The sequence below is a fragment of the Haematobia irritans genome, chromosome 1, assembly GCF_050003625.1.
Source record: "Haematobia irritans isolate KBUSLIRL chromosome 1, ASM5000362v1, whole genome shotgun sequence".
Taxonomy (NCBI): Eukaryota; Metazoa; Arthropoda; class Insecta; order Diptera; family Muscidae; genus Haematobia; species Haematobia irritans.
In genome coordinates this window covers 123,802,340-123,829,708 of record NC_134397.1, presented here as the reverse complement: position 1 = coordinate 123,829,708, position 27,369 = coordinate 123,802,340, and the positions used below count along the sequence as shown (strand labels likewise).

Here is a 27,369-nt window from a genome sequence, read left to right as displayed (position 1 = left end):
TTTAAATTCAGCAACCCAATTTTTTACTGTTGCATATGAAGGAAGGAGCACTTTCACCTAACACATTCACCATATCGTTATGAATTTCTTGTCCCGATACACCTTTTTTATGTAAATATTTAATGACAGCACGCATTTCTAATTTTTCCATTGTAAAAACATTGCGGATGCGTCTTTTTTGAACACCTGTTTCTATATGAAGGAGTTGCCAGATCGAAACAAAATTTAACATGTGTTCATAACAGAGACGGAAATTTCTAAAACACTATACTTTTTTCTGTTTATATCGCGCTTTTTGTGCTAGGCTAAGAAGTTTCCGAACTACCCTCGTATCTTATTAAAGACTTAAAGTCAGAAAAGAACAGTGCTTGTTATAAACGAAACGGACCGTGCTTTTGTATCGACAATTGTTATTTTTTTTTTTGCAGAAATAAAAATTTTGTAACAAAAAAAAATTTTTTGGTGATAAATGTTTGAAATTTTCGAAAAAATTTAAAAAAAAAATCCAACAATAGGAAAACGTTTTCGGTACAGGTTTTCCAAACTTTTTTTTTGCGTGTATGAAAGAAAACCATTGTGCAGTCCATTTGGAACAAGAAGTTTTTTTTTTATTTACGACAAATTTAAATTTATTTAACATTTGTTTTTTCTTATAAAAGTTTGAATTTATCGAAGAACTTAAAAAAAGAACATAACAACAGAACAATGCTTGCAAAACTTGTTTTCCAAACTTTTTTCTATAACATACGTGTAGCTCAACCAATCGAAGGAATATTATGTATATATTAAATTAGTTGTATTAACTTACTTTGTATTAACACAACTTTTTATTGTTTTTGAGTGCATTATTTAATTTTTGAAAATGGAATACAAATCTATAACATTGAAATGGCTGCCATCTTAAGCAATTCATTTTATATTCTGTGGTAAAATCTATTCTCTATAAAAGATATCAAAATTCAAAAGAAAACTTATCAAAATAATATAAATGATAGTGATACAGAAACTCATAACAGTCATTATAACAATAATAATAATAATAAAAGTTGTAGTAATAGCCTATCGTCGTATGAGAAGTATTCACATTAATGATAGTACTCGAACACAATAATAAACAAAAAAATGTGTAACACTCAAGTGAATAATAGCAAATGCAACCACATGATTTGGTGACCCACCAAGAGGGACTAGCAAAGGGGGGCGGGCCTAATGTCTATAGCCCAAGCTCAAAACCTAACAGTCATAACAAGATACTACTGCTCAAATCATCTAAACATCATCTGATACTGGGCAAATTGACATGTGTACTTTGTTGTTGCCCGTAATCGTACTCGTAGGTACTCGTACTTCAAGTTACTGATATCTTAGACGATGTCTTACGAGTTAGGTAAATATCTACGACACAAAGCAGTGAGATAAGACAGTAAATGCATTAGGCCCAAAACTGAAAGCAAAATTTTAACCAAACAACACATTCATCGACATGGCGTTTAGGTATCCACATCAGCTATCTGGAAGTATCTTGTTGCCGACATAGTCTAAGTGAATTGTTTTGCATTTACATAAATGAATTGGATCTACAGGTAGGACTTTTCTAACACGCATGCAAAGAAGATAAATGTAGTTCATTTTTTATGTTGTTGTTTTTTTTTTAAACTAATTTCGACAATTTTTTGTTACAAAATGTTTGTTCTGAAAAACTAGTGGCTTTACTAAAAAGAAGTGAACTCAACATGATAGAAAATTTATTTTATTTATTTACTCAGCTAACAGGGAGCCACCGTGGTGCAGTGGTTAGCATGCCCGCCTTGCATACACAAGTTCGTGGGTTCGAATCCTGCTTCGACCGAACACCAAAAAGTTTTTCAGCGGTGGATTATCCCCCCTCAGTAATGCTGGTGACAATGGTTTCACTGCAATGTGGAACGCCGTTCGGACTCGGCTATAAAAAGGAGGTTCCTTTTCATTGAGCTTAACATGGAATCGGGCAGCACTCAGTGAAAAGAGAGAAGTTCACCAATGTGGCATCACAATGGACTGAATAGTCTAACATGTTGGCTGATAAGTCCCCGGTCTAACAAAGAAAAACACATTTTTTGTCAAAATTCGTTTTTTTTTATTCAACATAGTTCCATAGTTCAAGAGCGATACAACGATTATAACGACCTTCCAATTTTTTGATACCATTCTGGTAGTACTCTTTCGGTTTTGCCTCAAAATAGGCCTCAGTTTCGGCGATCACCTTTTCATTGCAGCCAAATTTTTTCCCTGCGAGCATCCTTTTGAGGTCTGAGAACAAGAAAAAGTCGCTGGAGCCAGATCGAAGCAATTCGAAGCCCAATTCATGAATTTTTGCCACAAAAGTCGTTTTCATACCTAAAGCGGGAAAAGCCTCTCACTCGAGGGCGAAGGATTTCCGACCAATCAGCTTATCCTCATTCCTACTTAAGACTCTGGAGAGGATGATAGATATTTATCTTAGAACTAGCATCGATTCAAGTTTGTTCTCGAAACGACAGCATGCATACTCGAAGGGCAGGTCTACTGAGACCGCACTACATGAACTAGTCAGCTTTATTGAAAGCTCACTATCTGTCAAAGAATGCACAATCGTGGCGTTTCTAGACATCGAAGGGGCGTTCAATAATGTCCATCCGAGCTCGATATTAAATGGACCGACAACTCTGAATGTTGATCCATGTATACTCAGGCTGTTAGACGAACTGCTAATGAAGAGACGTATTTCAGCCACACTAGGACAAGCAAACATACAAAAGTATGTGAACAGAGGCACTCCCCAAGGAGGAGTTCTATCACCTCTTCTTTGGAATGTTACTATAAATAGCCTTCTGGTTACTCTAGAAAAAGAAACGATAAAAGTGGTTGCATACGCAGATGATGTAGCTCTGGCAGTCAGGGGAAAATTCCCATCCACAATCAGAGATATTATTCAGAGGGCCCTCCGGATGACTGAACAATGGGCGAAAGACAATGGTCTTGGGGTAAATCCTGCAAAGACAGAATTAGTCATGTACTGCAAAGATCGCAAAACTCCCACGGTTAGGCCTATTTCCTTAGGGGGTATTGAAATTCCCTTTGGTGATTGTGCAAAATACCTTGGCGTTATTTTGGACAGGAAGCTGAACTTTAAGCTTAATATTGAAGAAAGGGCGAGGAAGGCAACTGCAGCTTTGTACTCGTGCAAAAAGGCAATAGGAAAAAAGTGGGGACTAAAACCAAAAATTGTGCATTGGCTATACACGGCAGTGGTTAGACCTATAATGCTATATGGTGTTGTAGTCTGGTGGCCGGCACTTCAGAAACCGACTGGTTTAGATAAAGTTCAGCGTATGGCGTGTTTGTGTATTTCAGGCGCATTCAGCAAGGCAGGAACAAATTCCCATAATGTCATGCTGCATCTATTGCCTTTAGACATTTTGGCCAAACAGTCAGCTGCAACAACGGCTGTGCGGTTGCGCGAACTATCGCTGTGGTCGGAAAAAGGTTACGGTCACAGTTCTGTCCTCAAAATTATGTCAGATGTGCCTAACGTAGTGGATTACACTCTGGCGAGTCCACTTTTCGACAAAAGGTTTGAGACTCTAATCCCCAACAGTGAGGCGTGGTGCACACAGACCCCGGGGAATAAAGAATATATAGATTTCTACACTGATGGCTCCAAATTGGATGGACAAGTGGGTTTCGGAGTATATTCTAATGATCTGGAACTTCAAATAGCGAAAAGATTACCTAATCACTGTAGTGTTTTTCAGGCTGACATATTAGCAATAAGAGAGGTGGCGAATTGGCTGAGAAGTAATGTTCCAAAAAATGTGGGCATTAATATATACTCAGACAGTCAACTTGCAATAAAATCCTTGGACTCTGTGTTCCTCAACTCGAAAACGGCCATCGATTGCCGCAAATCTCTCAATGAGATGGCTGAGCAGTACAATATTCACCTAATATGGGTGCCTGGCCATAGGAACATACCGGGGAACTGCGAAGCGGATGAGTTGGCAAGGGTAGGGACTACCTTACATATTCCAGGGGAACTAGAATTTGTTGGTATGCCCCTAGCTACCTGCAAGCTCATGCTGCGTGAGAAGGCTGTTATGATGGCAAATGTTCGATGGGAGAATTGCAAGGGTTGTAACGACACCAAGCAAATATGGCCCCATTTCAACTTAAACCGCACACTAGATATGCTAATGTTCTCGAGACGTCAGATATCACTCCTGATATCTGCTATAACGGGTCGCTGCCTGATAGGAGATTTTGCAAAAACTATTGGCGCGAAGTATAATGACTATTGTATGAGCTGTCATGATGCGGAGGAAAAAGAATCAATTAAACACCTCTTGTGTGAGTGTCCTGCATTTTGTGTAAAGCGCAAGCAACTTTTAGGAGCATATAGCTTCAGATTACTGGCGGATATGGAAAACTTTAACTTAAGCAGTCTGCTAATATTTTTGGAACAATCTGGTTGGTTCAACAAAGAAAAATAATCAAGAAGGTTCAGCGGTTAAAACTAGAAGTGCCCATATGTAATAGGTACTTTTAGTTAATGTGGTATCACAATGGACTGAATAGTCTAAGTGAGTCTGAATCTTAATCGGGCTGCCACTTTAACCTAACCTAACCTATGAATTTTTGCCATCGTACTCAATGACTTGTGGCACGGTGCGTTGTCTTGGTGGAACAACACTTTTTTCTTCTTCATATGGGGCCGTTTTGCCGCGATTTCGACCTTCAAACGCTCCAATAACGCCATATAATAGTAACTGTTTATGGTTTTTCCCTTCTCAAGATAATCGATAAAAATTATTCCATGCGCATCCCAAAAAACAGTGGCCATTACTTTGCCAGCGGACTTTTGAGCGTTTCCACGCTTCGGTCGCTGTCCACTCAGTCGACTGTCGATTGGACTCAGGAGTATAGTGATGGAGCCATGTTTCATCCATTGTCACATATCGATGGGAAAACTCGGGTGTATTACGAGTTAACAGCTGCAAACACCGCTCAGAATCATCAACACGTTGTTGTTTTTGGTCAAATGTGAGCTCGCGCGGCACCCATTTTGCACAGAGCTTCCGCATATCCAAATATTGATGAATGATATGATCAACACGTTCCATTGATATCTTTAAGGCCTCTGCTATCTCGATCAACTTAATTTTACGGTCATTCAAAATCATTTTGTGGATTTTTTTGATGTTTTCGTCGGTAACCACCTCTTTCGGGCGTCCACTGCGCTCACCGTCCTCCGTGCTCATTTCACCACGCTTGAATTTTGCATACCAATCAATTATTGTTGATTTCCCTATGGCAGAGTCCGGAAACTCATTATCAAGCCAAGTGTTTGCTTCCACCCTATTTTTTCCCTTCAGAAAACAGTATTTTTTCAAGAAACGAAATTCCTTTTTTCCATTTTTTCACAATAACAAAAGTTGCTTTACAAAAGACGCTCTATCTCACAAACTAATTGACTTACAGACGTCAAATTTTGACACGAATCATTTGATGGTTGGTACTATATAAAAATAATATGCATTTAATACTAGCGACGCCATCTATGTGTCAAACCGGGGACTTATCAGCCAACCTGTTATATGGCCCCAGAAGCCAGAGTTTTAGCCCAATTTGGTTGAAATTTTGCACTAGGAGTACAATTAGTAGTGTGGTCAAGTGTGTTAAATTTTATTGAAATCTGTTCAGATTTAGATATAACTCCCATATATATCTTTCGCCCGATTTTCCGTCATATGACCACAGAGTTCAAAGTTGTAGTCCGATTTACGTGAAATTTTGCACAGGGAGTAGAATTAAAATACTAAGAATGCATGTCAAATTTGGTTGAAATCGGTTCAGATTTCTATATAGCTTCCATATATATGCTTTTCCGATTTGGGCAAACATTACCAAAATACCCACATTGTCCTCAAAAAATCGCCACTGCTAAGTCGAAAACTTGTAAAAGTGACTCAAATTTTCCTTTATTTCTAATACATATCGATCGACCGATAAATCATAAATACACTTTTGCGAAGTTGCCTCAAAATTGGCTCAGATTAAAATGTTTCCCATATTTTTTTATGCCCTGGAATGGTACACTATCATCCCAGGGCATTAGCCGACTTAAATTTTAAGTCTATAGATTATAAATTTTGTTCAGATGGAGATTTAAATGTATGTATTTGGGACAAAACCCTTAATATATAGCACCCAACACATTTGACCGATTTGATATAGTATCGAAAATGTGGATTTACAAAGTGGTGCAGGGTATAATATAGTCGGCCCGCCCGACTTTATACTTTCCTTACTTGTTTTTTTCTGTTTCGAATATCATCTGACTCTTCAATTGTATATCTCAAGACTGAGAACCTACATATATTAGCGCTATGAGAGGGTCATCTGTTGTGATTTTTCCGACACGATTGAATGAATGTGTTGACAAGCCACAACAACAAAAAGCACCAATAAAGCGTCCAAACTCTGAACGACCTTAAACGTACATGGAATGTCAAATGTTTGCCTACAATGCCAAGACAATGAATGTCTATGAGTGTGCGTGAGGAAATCATGTTGCAATGGCAACAACAGCTAGGGCATCCCATGTAAACCCAATGTTACCTTCTATCGTGTAATAGCTCAGACGCCACATCAGAAATATCATCATCATCTGGGTAGCATCATTAGCATCTTCTTTGGTAACAATATAGGCGGTTGGGTATTTGGTCGAAAGAAAAACACCATTGGCCAAAAGAAGGTTAAGTTCAAATCTTAGATGAAATCAAGGGAAGCACTCACAGAGATAGGAATAATTGGCTCTATATGCCTACAGTGTTAGCAGCAGTGCTTCAAAATAAGGTCACTAAGGTGGGAAATGTTAAGGATAAATGCAGATGCAGAAGTACGGGAATATTTAAAGAACTTAAGGTAAAAATCTATGATTGGGGTTAAGAAGTTAGAAACAGAAACAGTCGTTTATTGATACGTGCTCCAATGCCATATTGGTTTTTCCAATATGCGATTGTCCCTGGGACATGTACATAATATAGGAAGCAAATGTATGTCTATGAAGACCTTTAAGTGGTACTGAGAGAATCCACATGTTAAGCATTCTCAGTGCCCACTCTATCCCTTCATCGCTATTTTCACCGCTCAGGTGACCAATTGAGCTTAGTTCCATTCAATGGTCGAACCAAATCGGGGATGGATGATTTGGAAAAATCTCTTCTAATTCTGGTAAAGTTGAGCTGTTCTGCACTTCGGCACTTAGTGAGGTGCTGGTGGGTCAAGGGGTTAGGTTAGGTTAGGTTAAAGTGGCAGCCCGATTAAGATTCAGGCTCACATAGACTATTCAGTCCATTGTGATACCACATTAACTAAAAGTACCTATTACATATGGGCACTTCTAGTTTTAACCGTTGAACCTTCTTGATTATTTTCTTCTGTTGAATGGGTTAGGTTAGATTAGGTATAGTGACAAACCGTTCTTTTAGGCTCACATAGACTATTCAGTCCATTATGATACCACAGTGGTGAACTTCTCTCTTATCATTGAGAGACCTCCTTTTTATAGCCTAGTCCTAACGGTGTTCCACATTGCGGTAAAACCACTTAGAGAAGCCTTGAAACTCTCTGAAATGTCACCAGTATTACTGAGATAAGATAATTTATCACTGAAAAAAAAAAAATTTTTCGGTGTTCGGTCGAAACTGGGTTTGAACCCACGACCCTGTGTATGCAACGAGGGCATGATAATCATTCCACCACGGTGGCTCCCTTACAATAAATGTCTTGTTTATTCTTCCTTGGGAGCCACCGTGGTGCAATGGTTAGCATTAGTCTTGGGCAAAATCGTTCACCGTAGTGATTCGAACTCATCGTTCCTTTTGTACAAAGGAACTAGTTCCTTCAAATCGGTCCATCGTTCCTTTTCGTTCCGGATTTGTATATTTGTCATCACTGTCATCTACTAAAGACAGACATTACATTGTTTGTTTACTTTGTTTAACGAAGTTCGTGGTCAATTGAAAGATACAAAAATATGGAAAAATTGAGTGAAATTACTTAAAATAGTTTATAGTAATATAAAAAAATTTAAGGAAGTAACTAAATTCAGGAAGCCAAACTCTTTGGATGGATTTTTGGATTGAATAATACTATACTCTGGGCAAAATTATTCATTGCAAGAAATTACGATTTTTTTGTCGTTTGTGAAGGAATTAAAGATTCTATTAAAAAGCAGCATATCAATCAATGGTTTAAATACATACGCGCCAAAATGAATGTATTGGCAAATGGCTCAAACAGAAGTAAAAAAATCAAACTGCGATCCGATGAACGATGGAGCGTAAATTGAAAATAAAACTAAATGTCAAAAGGAACGATGAGAACGAAAGAGATGGAACTAGTGACAGTCGTTCCTTTTAGTGAACCGTAGCATGCCCGCCTTGCATACACAAGGTCGTGAGTTCGATTCCTGCTACGACCGAACACCAAAAAGTTTTTTAGCGGTGGATTATCCCACCTCAGTAATGCTGGTGACATTTCTGAGTGTTTCAAAGCTTCTCTAAGTGGTTTCACTGCAGTGTGGAACGCCGTTCGGACTTGGCTATAAAAAGGAGGTCCCTTGTCATTGAGCTTAACATGGAATCGGGCAGCACTCAGTGATAAGAGAGAAGTTCACCAATGTGGTATCACAATGGACTGAATAGTCTAAGTGAGCCTGATCGGGCTGCCACCTAACCTAACCGAACCTATTCCTCCTTGACAAAGATCTGTACCCCCGCTGAACTTGGCATCTCTTGGGATTATAAGGGAGGGAGGTATCCATAATATCTCTCAAGAGGTGTATTAGCTAACCGTTTCAAAGGCTTTCACAAATGCCACGAAAATAGAGCGCTTGTGCGGCGTCTTCCTATTCAGTCCCTCAGATATCATGATCGTTTTATCACCAAGGGCAGTGGTGGGAAACCTGGCGGTCCTGGCGGTCGGCTAGGTAATGATATTACGTGAAGGATTGCTTCCAGGATAAGGTCTCTACCCCCGCTGAACTCGGCATACGATTTTCAGTCATGATATCCATCTATTGAGATTATATCTCTCAAGAGTGAGGGTTGGTTAACAGTTTCAAAGGCCACGAGAACAGTGATCGCTTGGGCTGCCACTTTCTATTCCGTACCTCTGATATCTTGGCCGATCTTTCACCAAGGACAGTTGTGGGGCTCTATCCCGGCGAGTGACTAGGGGACGATGTTGAGCAAAGGAATGCGGAGGATCGCTTCCAGTATCTTAATCATAGGTGTAAGAAGTATAATGGAAACCTTGTCCGCTTTCAGTGTAGGAACTAATTTTACTAAATATTTCCCAAATGTCTGCTGAGACACAGAGAGTAGGTATAGACCAAAACCTTGTTGTCAGGCGCCATAATACTCCTGACTTATGACCACAACACCAGTAGTTTTTGTTGTTGAAGCAGCATTAACAGTTATTGACTTCTCTCAGGCTTCACAGTGTACGATTATCACCATTGATTATGTTTTAACGCCGTTTAGGTTTAAATGTTACTGTTAACCGTGGAGTGGGAATGGATGCGCTGTAAATGCGACAGGTTGTAAATCCTTCAGCAGACACTTCAACAAGAAATTGACTTATTTCACGCACCTTCGCTATGCAAGACTAACGCACTTCGACTGTGCTACCGAGGCTATAAACGCCAATGCTTGTGGCCTTTGGTAGTGCTGTGAGAGGGATCAGTCTGTATCGATGAAGATCCCGGATTTGATTGCCAGCCGGAATCCTGATATTGTCTCAAAATTATCAGGACAATTTTAATACAATGTTCGTTATATGGTGTACTAAAAGAATCAATTAGAGAAAAACATTTCACACTTTTGTGGCAGAAATTGGACGCTTGGAAATCTATTATACATTTGATTGCTAGATCAGAAAGGTAAGATACTTACTTATTTAAATTTAACATGGGATATAGACTAAATTTGGTTTCGGAACGTACCTGAAATAAAAGATGTAGATTTGGATCTTAGTTAGTACAAGAAGAGGTTAATGTGTTTTTCGGTAAGAAAATATATTTTTTATGGTAATTAGAACCCATTGATATCAAAAATCAGCTCTAAGATAGAGATGTGCACGTGAGTAATAGTTTACTCACGCTCACGCACACTCACGACGGAAAAATCTTACTCACGCACGATATTGTTTGGTGGGACTCACTCACACTCACGAAACGAAAATTTGTACTCACGCACGAAAAAGTCGTGACTCACAAACAATTTTTTGAGTAATTTGCCTTAGCGACGTGTCTGAAAACAGGAGCATTATTAAAATCGAGTGCGTTATTACACTCTTCACATCCAAGGTGTCACTAAAATTGTAAATGAATTTAACTCCTAAGCGTTTTATGTTGGTGAGCGGGATTTTTTCGTAAGCGTAAATCTTTACTCACGCACACTCACGAAGATAATATTTTCGTGACTCACGCTCACGTACGACATTTGGGTTTGTTAATCACGCACACTCACGCCGTTGCCATGAGCGTGACTCGCGCGAGAGTCACGAAAATTTTCGTGAGTCACGACAATTTCGTGTTACGTGCACACCTCTAACTTCTACTCTAAGACATTTTCCGATTCTTCATTTTACCAGAAAACCGTGTTCGAAATTTCGAACAGTGAAGCTTACATGGACTAGAAATCGAGAAAACATCGTTTTTTTAGCGTGAAAAAACAACCTTAATGCCAGTCTATTGTGGATTATCTTTTATATTTTTATTTTATTAAAAATAGTCTACTATAGCTCAGCTTCCTCTTTTCCGATTGCAGTTCTTTTATTTCACATACACTGAAAAAAAGTTTGCCCTATCCAAGGTTAAAGTGGCAACCCGATTAAGATTCAGGCTCACTTAGACTATTCAGTCCATTGTGATCCAAAGATTGTGTCTTTACACTAATAATTTTGGTATCGATTCCGAGTCAAAAAAGGGGAGAATTGAAGTAAAGACACAATTCTCTTTTGAGGTTTGCGATGGAAACGCTTTTGAACCACTACATTAAAAGTTCAGAGCGGCTAGGAGACATACGAATTCCTTGATTTAAAGAGCTAAGGTCGTATTATACATGCAAAAAATAATTCTTTCGTCCCAAATGAAATTTTAGACAAACAAAGCTCGTTTCTCATTTGCTTTTTGTTTTAAGGAAGTTTATTTGGAAGAAAAGTATATACTTTTTGTGATAAACGTTTATTTTTTCCAGGATGTAAAAACAATTTCATAAAGACTAACTCAAAAACAATCTTTTCTGGCTAATTGCATTTTCCCTTACATCTTTCTCACTTCCACGAGGTTTTTTAGTTCTTAGCACCTTTTTCTGTAATACAAACAATGTAGAAGAAATTATTTGATTTTATAAATTTTTTAAATTTTACCTTTCGCCTAGCCGGAGAACCGAACCGCGGACCATGCAATTTGTAAGCCAACACACTATCCACTGAGCTATGCAGCTGTTATTATCATCAATAGACAATTATCCATAGAAGTTATATTTATATAGCATATCTTGCAGCGCCCACGAGCCGATTAAACAAACTTTATTTAACAGAAACATACATTTAGTTGGGCACCGTGGAGCAGTGGTTGCTACGTCCGCCTTGCATTTCAAGGGTCCTGGGTTCGATCCCTGCTTCGACCGAACACCAAAAAATTTTTTTTTGTTTTTGTTTTTTTTTTTACATATATTCCATATATGTTCGGAAGATTCCGAAAAGGTGTTCAACATTACATACTACTGTATTAAATTTTTACTATGAAACTGTAAAATGTGTCTTATTAAAGACTTACGGCCATTTTCATGTTAGCTCCGTTAGGCTTTAACTGAAGTGCTCATATGTAATAGGTACTTTTAGTTAATGTGGTATCACAATGGACTGAATAGTCTAAGTGAGCCTGAATCTAAATCGGGCTGCCACTTTAACCTAACCTAACCTAACCCAGCCTAGGCTTTAACTGCCAGTTAACAGAAAGTAAATTGCAAATGTCTTCTCTCCGGTTAACTTTAACTTAAGAATTTTCAGCAGTTAAGTTTCTAACTGACGTATGGAATATATAGGCAAGATGACAGATATGTTCATAGTGCGGTTTAAAAGTTCGTTAGCTAACGAAGCACTAACTGAGTTTCATGAAAATGGGGGTTAAAGTCAGAAAAGAACAGTGCTTTATATAAACGAAATGCACTGTGGTTTTGGTTCAAAAATAATTTTTTTTATTGAAAAAATAAAAATTTTGTAGCAAACAAATTTTTTGGTGATAAAAGTTTAACATTTTCGAAGAAATTCAAAAAAACTCTAACAAAAGAAAAACGTTTTCGGTACACGTTTTCCAAACGTTTTTTTTTTCTTTGCGTGTATCTTCTTTTCTGGATCTTCAGCAGAAGTCTTTAACGTGCATATTTTTCACAGTGTAAGTAGATTAAAAGTATTTCCTTTAAAAACTGCGCTCTGAATAATAATCCATCCACAACATCATCATTCTCATCATCATCGCCATTCATGATGCACACGTTTAAAGTATTTACCGCAAAATTCAGTGAACGTTAAACGGCTGAATAAATTCAGATGAATTTACTTCATCCATATGCTCTATCTTTTTTCTCGAACCCATAGAGAAATTACTATAGCAGACAGACAATTGGCGGGTGATGAGGCGATATAATTTGACGCTTATGCTTTCCAATATTAATCTTTATGTTCATGTTGTGGCTCTACCAAGTGTATCCACTATGGCGGAATCATAACCAGAATCGTCATAATCATCTGCAATGCTGCTGGCTCCGACATCGTGGCAAATTGTTGATCCAGTACCTCCGCCAACGCTTGAAACGGGAATTATATATTTGGTAGGAGGACTAGAACATATGCTATGGATTGCATTTTGGTAAAACTAGATGGGATGGGTGATTTTTTAACCATCGTTCAAACGTTTATTCGTTCATTCATTTACTAGACTACTCTGCTGGTATTAGCAGACATCTAACACACATAATTCACAATTGGGAGGGTTTGGCATATTGCGTAGATTGCTATGTATATTTCAGTCATTGATAATTGTTTGTAAGTAACTTTCCCAAAATGCATTTCCCTCGAACCAAAAAAAAAAAACGTGAACCCTTCCGGGGTAGGTTCAATTTAGAAAATTTTAAAATGCGAAATTGTTTCAAATATTTGAAAATTCATCCGAAAAAAACTGCAACAGTCTGGTCAATCGAAGTATTTTCCATCGTCTTTGGACTTTGCGTCATCGATTGGAACAAGTGGTAAATCAGAAGGAGAAAAGTTTGGGCTACACGACGGTTGCAGTACGACTTTTCATTTGAGTGTTTCCAAAAAAGTTTTTACAGGATTGCGTTTGTAAAAATCTCTAAAATCCTTTTTCTCTGAATGTAATACCGCGTTGTGTCAACCCATTCCATGCGTGTCTTTAAAAACGACGATAAAGTTTGTGCATACGTTTGCAACACCCATAAGAAGGCAAGATAGACACATGGTGTCTTTGACAATAGGACTGTTTTCTTTTAGCACTGGATACCCTAAGCCGTGAAGGACTAAAAGAAAACAGAGTACTCGTTTATCCAGGACATCTCCAAACACATGCAACTCTGTCATCAGCTATTCAAAAACAATCACAGAACATAAGTGAAATCTTGCATTTTTAATGTATGAAATGCTCCAATTAGTAATAAATATTTACTGCTGCGATTATTTATGACACTATACCACTTTGAATTTCATGTTTTTCGATAAATTTGTCACAATAAAGTGCTATTGTGAATCGATGAAGCGTCACTTTATCAAACACCAGTGCAACGATAGGGCTGTTTTCTTTTATCACTGGATGCAACATTTGTGTGGGCTATCCAGAACATCGTTGCACTGGTGTTCTATCCAGAACAACTCATCAGTGCAAGTCGCGCCGATGCTGCCGGATTGTATTTTGATAAAGTGATTCACAATAGCAACTTATTGTGACTAATTTATCAAAAAACATGAAATTAAAAATGGTACAGTGTCATAAATAATCGCAGCAGTAAATATTTATTACAAATTGGAGCATTTCATATATTAAAAATGTAAGATTTAACTTCTTTTCTGTGATTGTTTTTAAACAGCTGATGACAGAGTTGCATATTTTTGGAGATGTTCTGGATAAGCGAGTACTCTGTTTTCTTTTAGTCCTTCACGGCTTAGGGTATCCAGTAAAAAAAAGAAATAAAAATTTGACAAAATTTTCTAAAGTAATAACATTTTCACAAAATTTTCTAAAGAAATAAAGTTTTACAAAATTTTCAATAGAAAAAGTTTTGACAAAATTTTCTATGGAAATAAAATATTACGTTTGGGTATTGTTGTTGTACTGTTTGGTAGATTGGTAGAATTCTTGATGTTTTGGTAGATTTTCTTGATGTTTGGTAGATTCCTCTCCAACTAAGAGATACTCCACAAATTTTAAATAGAAATAAAATGTTGACAAAATTTTTTAAAGAAATAAAATTTTGACAAAATTTTCTAAAGAAATAAAATTTTGACAAAATTTTCTAAAGAACTAAAATTTTAACAAAATTTTGTAAAGAAATAAAATTTTGACAAAATATGCTAAAGAAATAAAATTTTGACAAGATTTTCCAAAAAAATAAAAATTTTGATAAAATTTTGTATAATTGTATAATTTCTAAGGAAATAAAATTTTGACAAAATTTTCTAAAGAAATAAAATTTAGACAAAATTTTCTATAGAAATAAAATTTTGACAAAATTTTCTGAAGAAATAAAATTTTGATAAAATTTTCAATAGAAATAAAATTTTGACAAAATTTTCTAAAGAAATAAAATTTTACGTATTTTTGTGTATTGTTTACCTATATTATGATCATTCTGATTATTAATTTTGTTAGGCTTGAGCTCATAGAAACAATCGACTATTGATTTGTTTTAATAGTTAGCTCCAATATTTCGTAAAATTTTCGTGTCAAATTTTCTCCAAATTTTGGTAGATTATTTTTAAGTGCATGCACATAACATAATGTTCATAATCTAGCATAAAATGTTTGCGACATATACATATTAATATTATATTTTTTAAAATATAATATGTGTGGATGCAAACATATATCAATTTAGAAATTGCCTATAAACATATATGTGTTTAGAAAGAGAGACCGAGAAAGTTTGTTTCAAGTAACAAAATGGAAGTAAACAATTGTCGCTTTAAAAATGTTTACACACAAGAAAATTTCATTAAGATTTTTCTACCAGTGTATGCCAAAGGCGAAACATAATATGTTTGAACAATACAAATATTTTGTGTAGACCAATCCTGAAAATATATATGTTGCAAGCAGAATGCGTTTGGGAGTATATGTTACAGAAGCGATTTTTTTTTTGACGGTGTAGTGGGCCCCATCTGACTTTAGACTTCCCCTACTTGTTAATAATTCGTACTTCTCAAATGTGTTGGTCTACATATTCCGTTGGATTATTTTAGTCTACTCCGCTCGTCTTTTTAGCCCCTATGCCACCGCATTTCGCTAGTCTCATATATAAATAGCACGCTTCTTTGTACTAAATCGACTCAGCACTCACTAACCATGTCGGGGTGTTGTTCCTAATAACTCACAAGTCATATGTTTATAGTGGAACGGTAGATGGAAAACAAGTGGCTGCCAACTAAAAAATTTGCGGCCAACCACAATCAATGCCACATACATAGGAGTTTTTTGATGAATTAGAGCTGCTAAAAAATGCTGTGGTTTCGGCTTTATTCTATTGCCACTTGAGAAGGGGAGAGAATCCATTGTATAGCAATCATCAGAATTAACAGACAAGTGGCTGCATCAACCAAGTTTCCCTCTTTAAAATGAAATTAGATTGAATTGCATGCTTAACCGTAACACCACTAACTGAATGCTTGCTTGGTGGTAGATTGTTCCTCTTCATTCCCGATCTTTTTATATTTGGTTGATTTAATTCGGTGTTTTAATTTCTGGGTGGTAACCGACTACACTACACTACGATGACATTTTAGCCCATCAGCCACACTACACAACGGATGTTGTGCGTGTGGGACAGTTCAGATAACAATAGAATTTGGACCGGAAGATCATTAATGATTTTTCTGTATCTAAATTGAAATAAAAACCAAATGTTTTTATCATGATGATGGTGGTAGGTTGGTTGGTTGCTGGTATTTGATCTATGCTAACACCTGACCAAACTTCAACTGTTCATACATTTTCATTTTATACCACATATCTCTCCTGTATCCAATAAAAAAAACATGTGGCACTTCGAACATATGAAATTTTGGGAATGCTGAACTTGTATTGAACTCTAGAGTGTCACCAACGGATAGAACCCAGCAAAATATGCGTGGCCAAAAGTAGTGAAAATGTTCTTTTTTGGATCCAGAAGTAGTTCTAAATTGTCGCAAAAGCGATGAATTTAACATGGGATGTTCACCATTTCAACAGCCGTTGCACTGAATTTGCATCACTTCTTAAGGTGTGATCCGAATTCAGTATTTTGGATGTGAATTAAAAAATTTTGTGATATTTTGCCGAATAAGTAATTTTTTGTATAATACGCTTGTTGGACTTCAAATATTTTCAAAAAATCGCAATTTTTCTAGAATTGATTTATGCCCTGTTCCTGTATATCGAACGAAAACCAGTTCGAAAGAAAGGCAGTCACTCGAATTCGAATGAATTTGGGTTGTTCTATTTTTGAAAGTTCGACTCGTTTGTATGAGAATACATTGATTATTAAAAATTAGTATTTTTAAATTTTTGGCCTGAGAATTCATTCAAATGTTAACAATGCTTTTACTTTTTTCTTGGCACTTATTGTATATGTTCGTTTATTACTCGACAACAAAATATGAAGTGACTTGCCTTTCGAAATAAAAGAACAAAAATCAATTTTCTTTCGTTTGGAATACGAAAGAAAGCTTTCGTTCGATATACAGGAACAGGCCATTAGCACTTTTTTCGAAAAATTTTAAATAATTTGTACCAATTTATTAATTTTTACTCAGTTTTTAACCTACCCATCAGAAAACCCGTCGCCAAAAAAGTAGAGAATATGTCTTTCTTGGCACAGAAGCGATGAATTTAACATGGGCTTGTCATAGATGTCCACCATAGAATGTCCACCATTTCAACAGCGGTTGTACTGAATTTGAATCACTTCTTAAGCTGTGATCCGAATTAAGTGTTTTGGATGTGAATCAAAAAATTTTGTGATATTTTGCCAAATAATTAATTTTTGTAATTTTTTATGATTTTTAATGCATTCCAATGCTTCCCTGTAACCTTTGATCTTTTTGACCTTTGATTTTTTTTGACAAAATTTAAATAATTTGTACAAATATATTATTTCTTACTCTGTTTTTAACATATTTAAAACAAAAAAGTTTAAATTATCCATTAAAAATAGGAAACAAGCGATTTATAAAAAATGAATTAAATTAACTTCTTGTTTAGTCAAAATAAAGAACATCTATGGGAGAACATTTTTGGAAGTGCTTTTATAGTTGTGCCTTTAGAACTACTTCCAATTTTTGTTTTTGCTGGGTATTTCACACAAAAATATCAAAACATATAAAACTTATTAAAATTCGAATTAAAATAACAGATTGGCTGATAAGTCCCCGGTCCAACAAAGAAAATACACATTTTTTTGTCAAAATTCGTTTTTATTATTCAACATAGTTCCCTTCTAGAGCGATACAACGATTATAACGACCTTCCAATTATTTGAAACCATTTTGGTAGTACTCCTTCGGTTTTGCCTCAAAATAGGCCTCAGTTTCGGCGATCACCTCTTCATTGCAGCCAAATTTTTCCCTGCGGGCATCCTTTTGAGGTCTGAGAACAAGAAAAGGTCGCTGGGGGCCAGATCTGGAGAATACGGTGTGTGGGGAAGCAATTCGAAGCCCAATTCATGAATTTTTGCCATCGTTCTAAATGACTTGTGGCACGGTGCGTAGTCTTGGTGGAACAACACTTTTTTCTTCTTCATATGGGGCCGTTTTACCGCGATTTCGACCATCAAACGCTCCAATAACGCCATATCACTGTTGATGGTTTTTTCCTTCTCAGAGGCCATTACTTTGCCAGCGAAGTTTTGAGTTTTTCCACGCTTTCGAGACGGTTCACCGGTCGCTGTCCACTCAGCCGACTGTCGATTGGACTCAGGAGTGTAGTGATGGAGCCATGTTTCATCCATTGTCACATATCGACGGAAAAACTCGGGTGTATTACGAGTTAACAGCTGCAAACACCGCTCAGAATCATCAACACGTTGTTGTTTTTGGTAAAATGTGAGCTCGCGCGGCACCCGGCTATCTCGATCAAATGCATTTTACGGTCATTCAAAATCATTTTGTGGATTTTTTTGATGTTTTCGTCGGTAACCACCTCTTTCGGGCGTCCACTGCGTTCACCGTCCTCCGTGCTCATTTCACCACGCTTGAATTTTGCATACCAATCAATTATTGTTGATTTCCGTGAGGCAGAGTCCGGAAACTCATTATCAAGCCAAGTTTTTGCTTCCACCGTATTTGTCCCCTTCAGAAAACAGTATTTTATCAAAACACGAATTTTTTCACAATAACAAAAGTTGCTTCACAAAAGACGCTCTATCTCACAAACTAATTGACTTACAGACGTCAAATTTTGACACGAATCATTTGAAGGTTGGTACTATATAAAAATAATATGCATTTAATACTAGCGACGTCATCTATGTGTCAGACGGGGGACTGATCAGCCAATCTGTTAACTTCTTGTGTAGTTAAAATTACCAACATCTTTGGAAGAAAATTTCTGGAAGTTTATGAGTTAATAATTATTTTTGGATATTGGATCAATTATGAATACGACTATTTGTCTACTCTTCAATAGATAGGTTTGGACATGTTTAGCGCAGCCATTGAATGCTTATTTAGAGCAGTTATTTCTCGTAAAACCCTCGTCTGGGGGAGAAAAAAAGTATTCTGTACAGTGTTCAGGATGTATGACTGATATTATGGTAGACATTGCTAACTACAATTATTTTTATGGAAAATTGTGCTGCATTCATCATTTGATGGCGTAAAAACCAATAACCTCAAAATTGTTGTCCTTCCGAATAAATTAAATTATTACATTATAATCATACCTCAAAACGAAAACAAATACACAATATTAGCACTCCTTCCATAACATCCAACTGTTGCAATTTTCGCATGTAACAACATCGGGTGATCGCACTTTTTGCCAGAATTGCTACCACCAATGCTAGCGACGATGTTACCATTTACTGACACTCATCGAACCGGAACAATAAAAACAGAAATATGTAAGCAGCAAAATGTAACAGCAACAGTAATAAAACAAAACAAATAAACCATTGCACATATATTCCATTTATTCATAGATCGCGTACACGCTAAGAAAAATGTATTTATCTACATGCCAAAAAGAAGTAAACACGAGAAGAAAATATGAAATTAAAAACAAAAATATTCATTTAAAAACTGAATTGATTTAAACCTACCAGAAATGCACATCCTAAGTTTTGTCCACATTTTGGAAGGTGTCCATTTGTCTAAAAAAATATTATTTCTCTATGTGAGCGAAAATAAATCTGTATATGAATATTCGTATCAGCGTCATCTATATGTGAAAAATGATTTATATACGAATACATTTTTTTTTTGGAAAAAGATGGCCATCCAGATTTATATGTCAAAGATACATTTTTTTCCTCTTTGCTACTGTAAAACCGGATATTGCAAACTGTGCTGGAGAATTCCAATATATGGTCTACAAAAAGTGGACGTACTATTCATTCCTCGAGAGAAATGTGACCACTGTGGCCACATGGAAAATAGGGCATCCAGATTTATATGTGAAGGATTGATATTTAAGTCTTCTCTTCGATGATAAAACACGAATATTGCAAAATGTGTTTGGGAGTTCCAATATATGGCCTACAAAACAGTGGATGCACTGCTCCTCAAGAGAAGCGTGACCACTGTGGCTAAATGGAAAAAATGGCCATTGAGATATTTATTTGAAAGATAGATCCTTTAGTCTGATGGCAAAAACGGATATTGCATAATGTGTTTTGGAACCCCTATATATGGCCTAGAAAAAAAGTCGAGGTACCTCGAGAGAAATGTGACCACTGTGGTCAAATGGAAAAAAATGGGCAACCAGATTTATATGTGAAAGATAGATCTGTTAGTCCTCACCAGTGGGGGAAAAATAGATATTACAAAACGTGTTTGGTAATTCCAAAAACAAAAAAGAGGAGGTACTACTCCTCGAGAGAAATATGATCACTGTGGCAAATGGATCCGGACATCCAAATTTATATGTGAAAGATCTTTTAGTCTTCTAGCCGATGGTAAAAACGGATATTGCAAAATGTATGGCCTAGAAAAAGGTGGCCACACATTTAATCCTCGAGAGAAATGTGACCACTGTTGCCAAATGGAATAACATGGACATCCAGATTTATATGTGAAGGATAGATCCTTTAGTCATTTATCCGCTAATAAAAACGGATATTATGAATTTTCGATCATAGTGCCCTATACTTTATTTCCTAGGAGTAAACAATTTGTCTCTAAAATCATTCTTTCGAAGCAATTATTCAGACATTATTCTATGAGTTTTTAAACCGTGTCCTATTAACAGTCTACTTGCATCATATGCTTGAATATGCTTTTGACCCCTTTTCCAATAGTGGTGGGTGTAAAACAACAACTAAATGGCCCGGACTACCGACTATGAGACAGGTGATCAACGAAGCCGAAAATTTTTGTATGAAGTTAAACAGCAACATACCCACATTCAAAAGCTACTGCTAGCAATCTAAACAAATGGGGTGAGTTTCAAACAGCTCTTTGGCAAAGTGCAATGGAATATTCAGAAAACAAAGACAAAAACAAAAAACAACTGTCTGCAAAAGACAACGGATGCATGTATGAAAACTCAAAACAGAAAAATAGTATAAGTTGTGAAAATAATAATCATTTTATATCATATGGATAGCATGGCATTAACTTCCATATGTTCGGATGGTGGAAATGAAGTGGTTTGTGGTGGGTGATTGTTATACGAACATTCTACCAACCATTTCATCTATCTATCAATTATCTTACAGCTATTTTAGACCAAGTCTGATCTACATGACTTCATATGCGAGGGTCACATGAAAAGTGTAAATGATTACGTATTGAAATGTCATATCAATTAGTGCATAGTGAAGAGGAAAAATTGTCATTTCGGTTATTTCGAAATTTGGAAAAGACAGTTTATTAACTTTTTTTAAAATTTTTGGACAAGTCAATTCTTTAAAAAATGGCTCTATCGTCTTGAAATTGGATACATATTGATGTTTTGTCTGCAAGCAGGCCAAGTTGGCAGATGGGCTACATCGGTCAAGTTTTGTAATATAAAGCCTCCATATAAACCGACCCCGATTTGGTTTTTTGAGAATCGGGACCACGCAATTTTTTTCCGATTTGCCTGAAATTGAAGACCTAGATCTAGGACCATAAATAGGTATGCCAAATATGGTGTGTATCGGTCAATATATTGGGCATATGACCGAGGTTGCCACAGTTGATAAATTCTACCAAAAATGGTAGATGCTTAACACTTTGGTAGATTGGTATAATTCTTGATATTTTGGTAGATTTTGCATTATATAATTATCGAACTAAGAGATAAATTAATTTTCTATAGAAATAAAATTTTGACAAAATTTTGTATAGAAATAAAATTTTGACAAAATAGAAATAAAATTTTGACAAAATTTTGTATGGAAATAATATTTTGACAAAATTTTCTGTAGAAATAAAATTCTGACAAATTTTTCTATAGAAATAAAATTTTGACAAAATTTTCTATAGAAATAAAATTTTGACAAAATTTTCTATAAAAATAAGGTTTTTGACAAAATTTTCTATAGAAATAAAATTTTGACAAAATTCTCTATAGAAATAAAATGTTGACAAAATTTTCTATAGAAATAAAATTTTGACATTTTCTATAGAAATAAATTTTGACAAAATTGTCTATAGATATAAAATTTTGACAAAATTTTCTATAGAAATAAAGTTTTGACAAAATTTTCTATAGAAATAAAATTTTGATAAAATTTTCTATAGAAATAAAATGTTGACAAAATTTTCTATAGAAATAAAATGTTGACAAAATTTTCTATAGAAATAAAATTTTGACAAAATTTTCTATAGAAATAAAATGTTGACAAAATTTTCTATAGAAATAAAATTTTGACAAAATTTTCTATAGAAATAAGATTTTGACAAAATTTTCGATAGAAATAAAATTTTGACAAAATTTTCTATAGAAATAAAATTTTGACAAAATTTTCTATAGAAATAAAATTTTGACAAAATTTTCTATAGAAATAAAATTTTGACAAAATTTTCTATAGAAATAAAATTTTGACAAAATTATCTATAGAAATAAAATTTTGACAAAATTTTCTATAGAAATAAAGTTTTGACAAAATTTTCTATAGAAATAAAATTTTGACAAAATTTTCTATAGAAATAAAATTTTGACAAAATTTTCTATAGAAATAAAATTTGGCAAAATTTTCTATAGAAATAACATTTTAACAAAATTTTCTATAGAAATAAAATTTTGACAAAATTTTCTATAGAAAAAAAATTTGACAAAATTTTCAAAAAAATCCGATTTACATGATATAAATTTGAAATCCACATAAAGCTGTGCTAAATATGACGTGTGTAGGTCCATGTTTTCGTGAGCCTCAATATAAACCGATCTCCCGACTTACACTTAGGCTTCTAGACAACATAATTTTTATCCCACTTGCGAAATTATAAATTTGGATGTATTTGAGGTCCAAAAATATGGTGTGTATCGGTCCTGATTTTACTTCGTGGGCGTCAAGACAGCGCAATTTTTATCCAATGTGCCTGAAAGTGTGTCGAATTTGGTGTACATCGGTCTATATTTGGCTAAAGCCCCCATATGGTCCAATCGTCGATTTTCAGTTCTAAGGCATGTATAAACCGCAATTTTTTCCAAAATGGAGTACTAGATGTTAGATCCATGAAGAGATATATCAAATGTGGTTTATATCGGTAAGAGTTTGAAATAGCACTCATATATATCGGTCACAAGATTTAACTTCTTGAAGGGGTAGGAGGCTTACTGATCACCCAAATTGTCCTAAATAGAAGTAAAAATTTGTAAAATTTAGAAAAAGCGATATACACAATTTAAACTAAAAATGATATGAAATGCATTATATCTCGATGTTTAGGATTTAAGTGTCATCCTTAATTAGTCGCAAGATTTAACCGATTTGATTGATGACATTTGATACATGGTGTTTTTATGTCACAAGGACGAACGCTATTGAGTTTGGAAAAAAATCGAATGATTTTTACAAATAAGCCCCATATATGTGTATCGCCCGATTTTTCCAAATTTGGCCATAATAGCATTATTTAGTAACCACTCTTATTCAAAATGGCACAATGTAATTTTCTATAGTATAAAATATACCTGCCAAAAATAAGAGAAATCGGTCCAGATTTAGATATAGCTCCCACATATATGTACCGCTCTACTTTCCCAAATTTGGCCATAATGCTCTTATTTATTAACTAACTTTACTCAAATTTTTCAATTTTAGGTATTAGGCGATCTAATTTAGACTTCCACATTACCAACACCAATTTAGCGATTTCCTCTTTTTTGATAATGAAATCAATATTGGTGGCAAATAAATAAGGAAATATGGTTTACTTCCCAAACCATTGATTGAGAAGGGGTGGTTTAGGATATGATATAGTCGGGTCCCGCCCTTTATTTATTATACCCTGGGCCACACTGTGGAACAGGGTATTATAAGTTAGTGCATATGTTTGCAACACCCAGAAGGAGACGAGATAGACACATGGTGTCTTTGGCAAAAATGGTCAGGGTGGGCTCTTGAGTCGATATAGGGATGTCGGTCTGTCCGTGAACACATTTTTGTAATCAACGTCTAGGTCGCAGTTTTAGTCCAATCGACTTCAAATTTGCCACAAGTATGTGTTTTGGCTCAGAATAGATCCCTATTGATTTTGGAAGAAATCGGTTCAGATTTAGATATAGCTCCCATATATATATTTCGCCCGATATGGACTTATATGACACCAGAAGCCAGAGTTTTACACTAATTTGCTTAAAATTTTGCACAAGAAGAACAATTAGTACTATAGTCAAGTGTGCCTAATTTCATTGAAATCGGTTCAGATTTAGATATAGCTCCCATATATATCTTTCGCCCGATATGCACTAATACGTTCCCAGTAGCCAGAGTTTTACCCCAATTTGGTTGAAATTTTGCACAGGGAGTAGAATTAGCATTGTAGCTATGCGTGCCAAATTTGGTTGAAATCGGTTCAAATTTAGATATAGCTCCAATATATAGCTTTCGGCCGATTTACACTCATATTACCACAGAGGCCAATTTTTTTCTCCGATTTAGTTGAAATTTTGCACAGGTAGTAGAATTAGCATTGTAGCTTTGCGTGCCAAATTTGGTTGAAATCGGTTTTGATTTAGATATATCTCCCATATATAGCCTTCGAGCGAAATCGAGCGATAAATCATAAATAAACTTTTGCGAAGTTTCCTTAAAATTGCTTCGGATTTAAGTGTTTCCCATATTTTTTACTAACATTGTGTTCCACCCTAGTGCATTAGCCGACTTAAATTTTGAGTCTATAAATTTTTTAGAACTCTATCAAATTCTTTTCAGATCGAGTGATATTTAAATGTATGTATTTGGGACAAATACATACATATAGCCCCCAACACATTTGACGGATGTGATATGGTATCGAAAATTTAGATATGCAAAGTGGTACAGGGTATAATATAGTCGGTCCCGCCCGACTTTAGACTTTCCTTACTTGTTTTTATTTACCATATGTACCCGCTTTTAATTGCTAAAATATCCAAATAGTTTTGCAGACCCATTTTTTGATTTCCAAAAAACCAATTTCCATTATCTCAAAAAAGCAAAATGATGACGATTATAATGTTTTGTGGATTACCTTTTTCTTATTTGCTGCAGCAGCGGCTTCTTCAGCTGCTTTAACAGCCACTTGTGCAACACCCACTCCATCGGCTGAGGTGGCATGAGTTGACGGTGAAGTGGCATAAATAAATAGTGGCAATGAGGTAAAGTTGCGCAACGTATCGCCCGAATCCTTAAATCGACGACACAATAATAAATTTTTGACACTGGACGAAGAAGACGATGATCCCACAGTTATAGCGGTGGTGTCATTAACGCCCAATGCTTCTGCTGATTGCTGTTGATTTGCTCGATTTTGCAATAGACCTGATTGTGTTGTAGCATCACTAGTTTTGAAGCCGCACCTTGTAGTTCCCGCTTCCACCTCCTTCCCAAGATCAACGTTGACACCAGGTGCATTTGCCGTATTTATAATATCGCCTGCATCAAGACCGTTGATGGTATTGTTTGAACTTTTATGATTGTTTGCTTGAACGTTAGAACAGATACCAACAGATGATTTTGTTTTACCAAACATACACTGAGTTGTTTGGGAGATTTTGGTGTTGCTGGAGGAAGAGGTAGTTGTCGCTAGTTGTGGCGTTGGTGTTGGTGTTCCAGCATGACTGTAGCTATCGGCGGCATCCCCATCCATATCGGGGCATATGGTAACACTGGAATTGTCATCTCCGCCTTCATTGTCATCGTAGTCCACGAATGTTGCCATAGATATTCACACCGATAAACGTTTTACCGGTGGATGGGAGGGGAGGCAGGACGGAGGGCTGGAGGATCTAATAATTTATGCAGACGCCTTTTTGCGATTCACCCAAAAACGATGAACAGAAATACACAACCAAAAAATGTGGCCAAATAAAAAAGTGTACACTATAAAGCTTTAATGTCCTTTGTCTTCTTGTAGGTGGTGGCCACACGAATTCCTTCTTCTTGTTGTTTAAACTGGGCAAATGTTGTGCCTTTGGATTGTTGGACGGTTTGTTGTTTTTGTGGTCTCTGTTGTTGTTGTGGCATGTTGTGATACCAACATGCGTCATAAAAAGCACAAATTCATCATTTGTCACTCTAAACTTTACAGATTTGTCAAGAGATTCATCGACATTATTTTGAGAGGTTTCGCCGAATTACAACTGACTGCCTTCTATGGCGACTTCTATTCACTTCAAACACTTTTTAGCACTTCTTTCTATACGTGGAAATTGGGGAGTAACTCCAAATCTTCTTCTTTTTTCTTATACACGGTAGAAGGCAGCACACAAACAAACCGAGAAAAAATTGCAAGAGGTAGAACACAACACACACAAAGACTCAAGGCAAAAGGGGCAGATATATGGAGAGAAATTTGCAAAACATCCAAATTTCTAATTATCTGTTAATTATTCACCAAATGTGGTTTATATGACCAATGTATTTAAGACCGTTTACTATAGAAATAATAATTGCAATTTTTATGGAAAATACACGGAATTTATACGTCAGACTTTTTCTTTGCACTTCAATCAACCACTGACGAATGACACGACTCCACCGATTTCGATACAATTCGTCGCGAGGTAGAATTTCAAACAATATGTTTATTCGTCGGTTTATTGCTATTTTTGACTTCTTTGTTTCCTTTGAAATTTAATTATTAATAACTTTGCAATTTGTTGTTTTTTTCCTGATGCTTCTGCCAACAGAAACGTCAAAATCGTGTTAATGCGTATCGGACATCGATTAATATGATTTGAGTAAATAATCGATGTTTTGCTACTATCGATTGTTCGAGAATGCCAACGATAATTTTCGATTTCAGGTCCCCATCTAAATGCTGTGACGTACTAAGTGGCGTACAGCGTACAAGCCCGGTATGCACCTCTGGCGAAAATTTCGTTTCCATAGCAACGAATCAAATTGGCCGTGCACTAAACCCGGTATACACAACCGCTATTCCAAGGCATATTAAAGAGGTAAAGTCATGCAATCAGGTGACTAATATCGACATTCATCTTGTCAAAGGCTTTGTTTACGTTTAGTAGGTTTGTTTACATTCTTTGTGTACATAAATATTACAATACAACAACACTACACATACACAAAATGTCAACTTAAGTGACCTGCCATTTTACAGCCTGTTTCTGTATGTCGAACGAGTTCAACCGATCGACTGAAATGCATAGAAACAGCTGTTTTTTGGTTATAAATTCAGCTGTTTGTTTCCATTTTAGTCGAT

At 35.8% G+C, this 27,369-nt stretch overlaps 1 protein-coding gene across 5 annotated transcripts in view; it reads right to left on the bottom strand.

Annotated features, from left to right (window-relative positions):
• jvl (javelin-like) overlaps positions 1–26,838 on the bottom strand; it is a 380,644-nt gene extending 353,806 nt beyond the window's left edge. For 4 of the 5 annotated variants that reach the window (XR_012718206.1, XR_012718205.1, XM_075291599.1 and 1 more), the window contains exon 1: positions 25,177–26,836. Coding sequence is in view for 3 of the 5 variants with exons in the window: in XM_075291599.1 (XP_075147714.1) it covers positions 25,177–25,866 (690 nt within the window). In the remaining 2 variants the exon portion in view is untranslated. Of the gene's footprint in view, positions 1–25,176 lie in introns of all 5 variants that reach the window. The other variant, XM_075291596.1, reaches the window with a different exon arrangement.
• Positions 26,839–27,369: the final 531 nt, after the last annotated feature.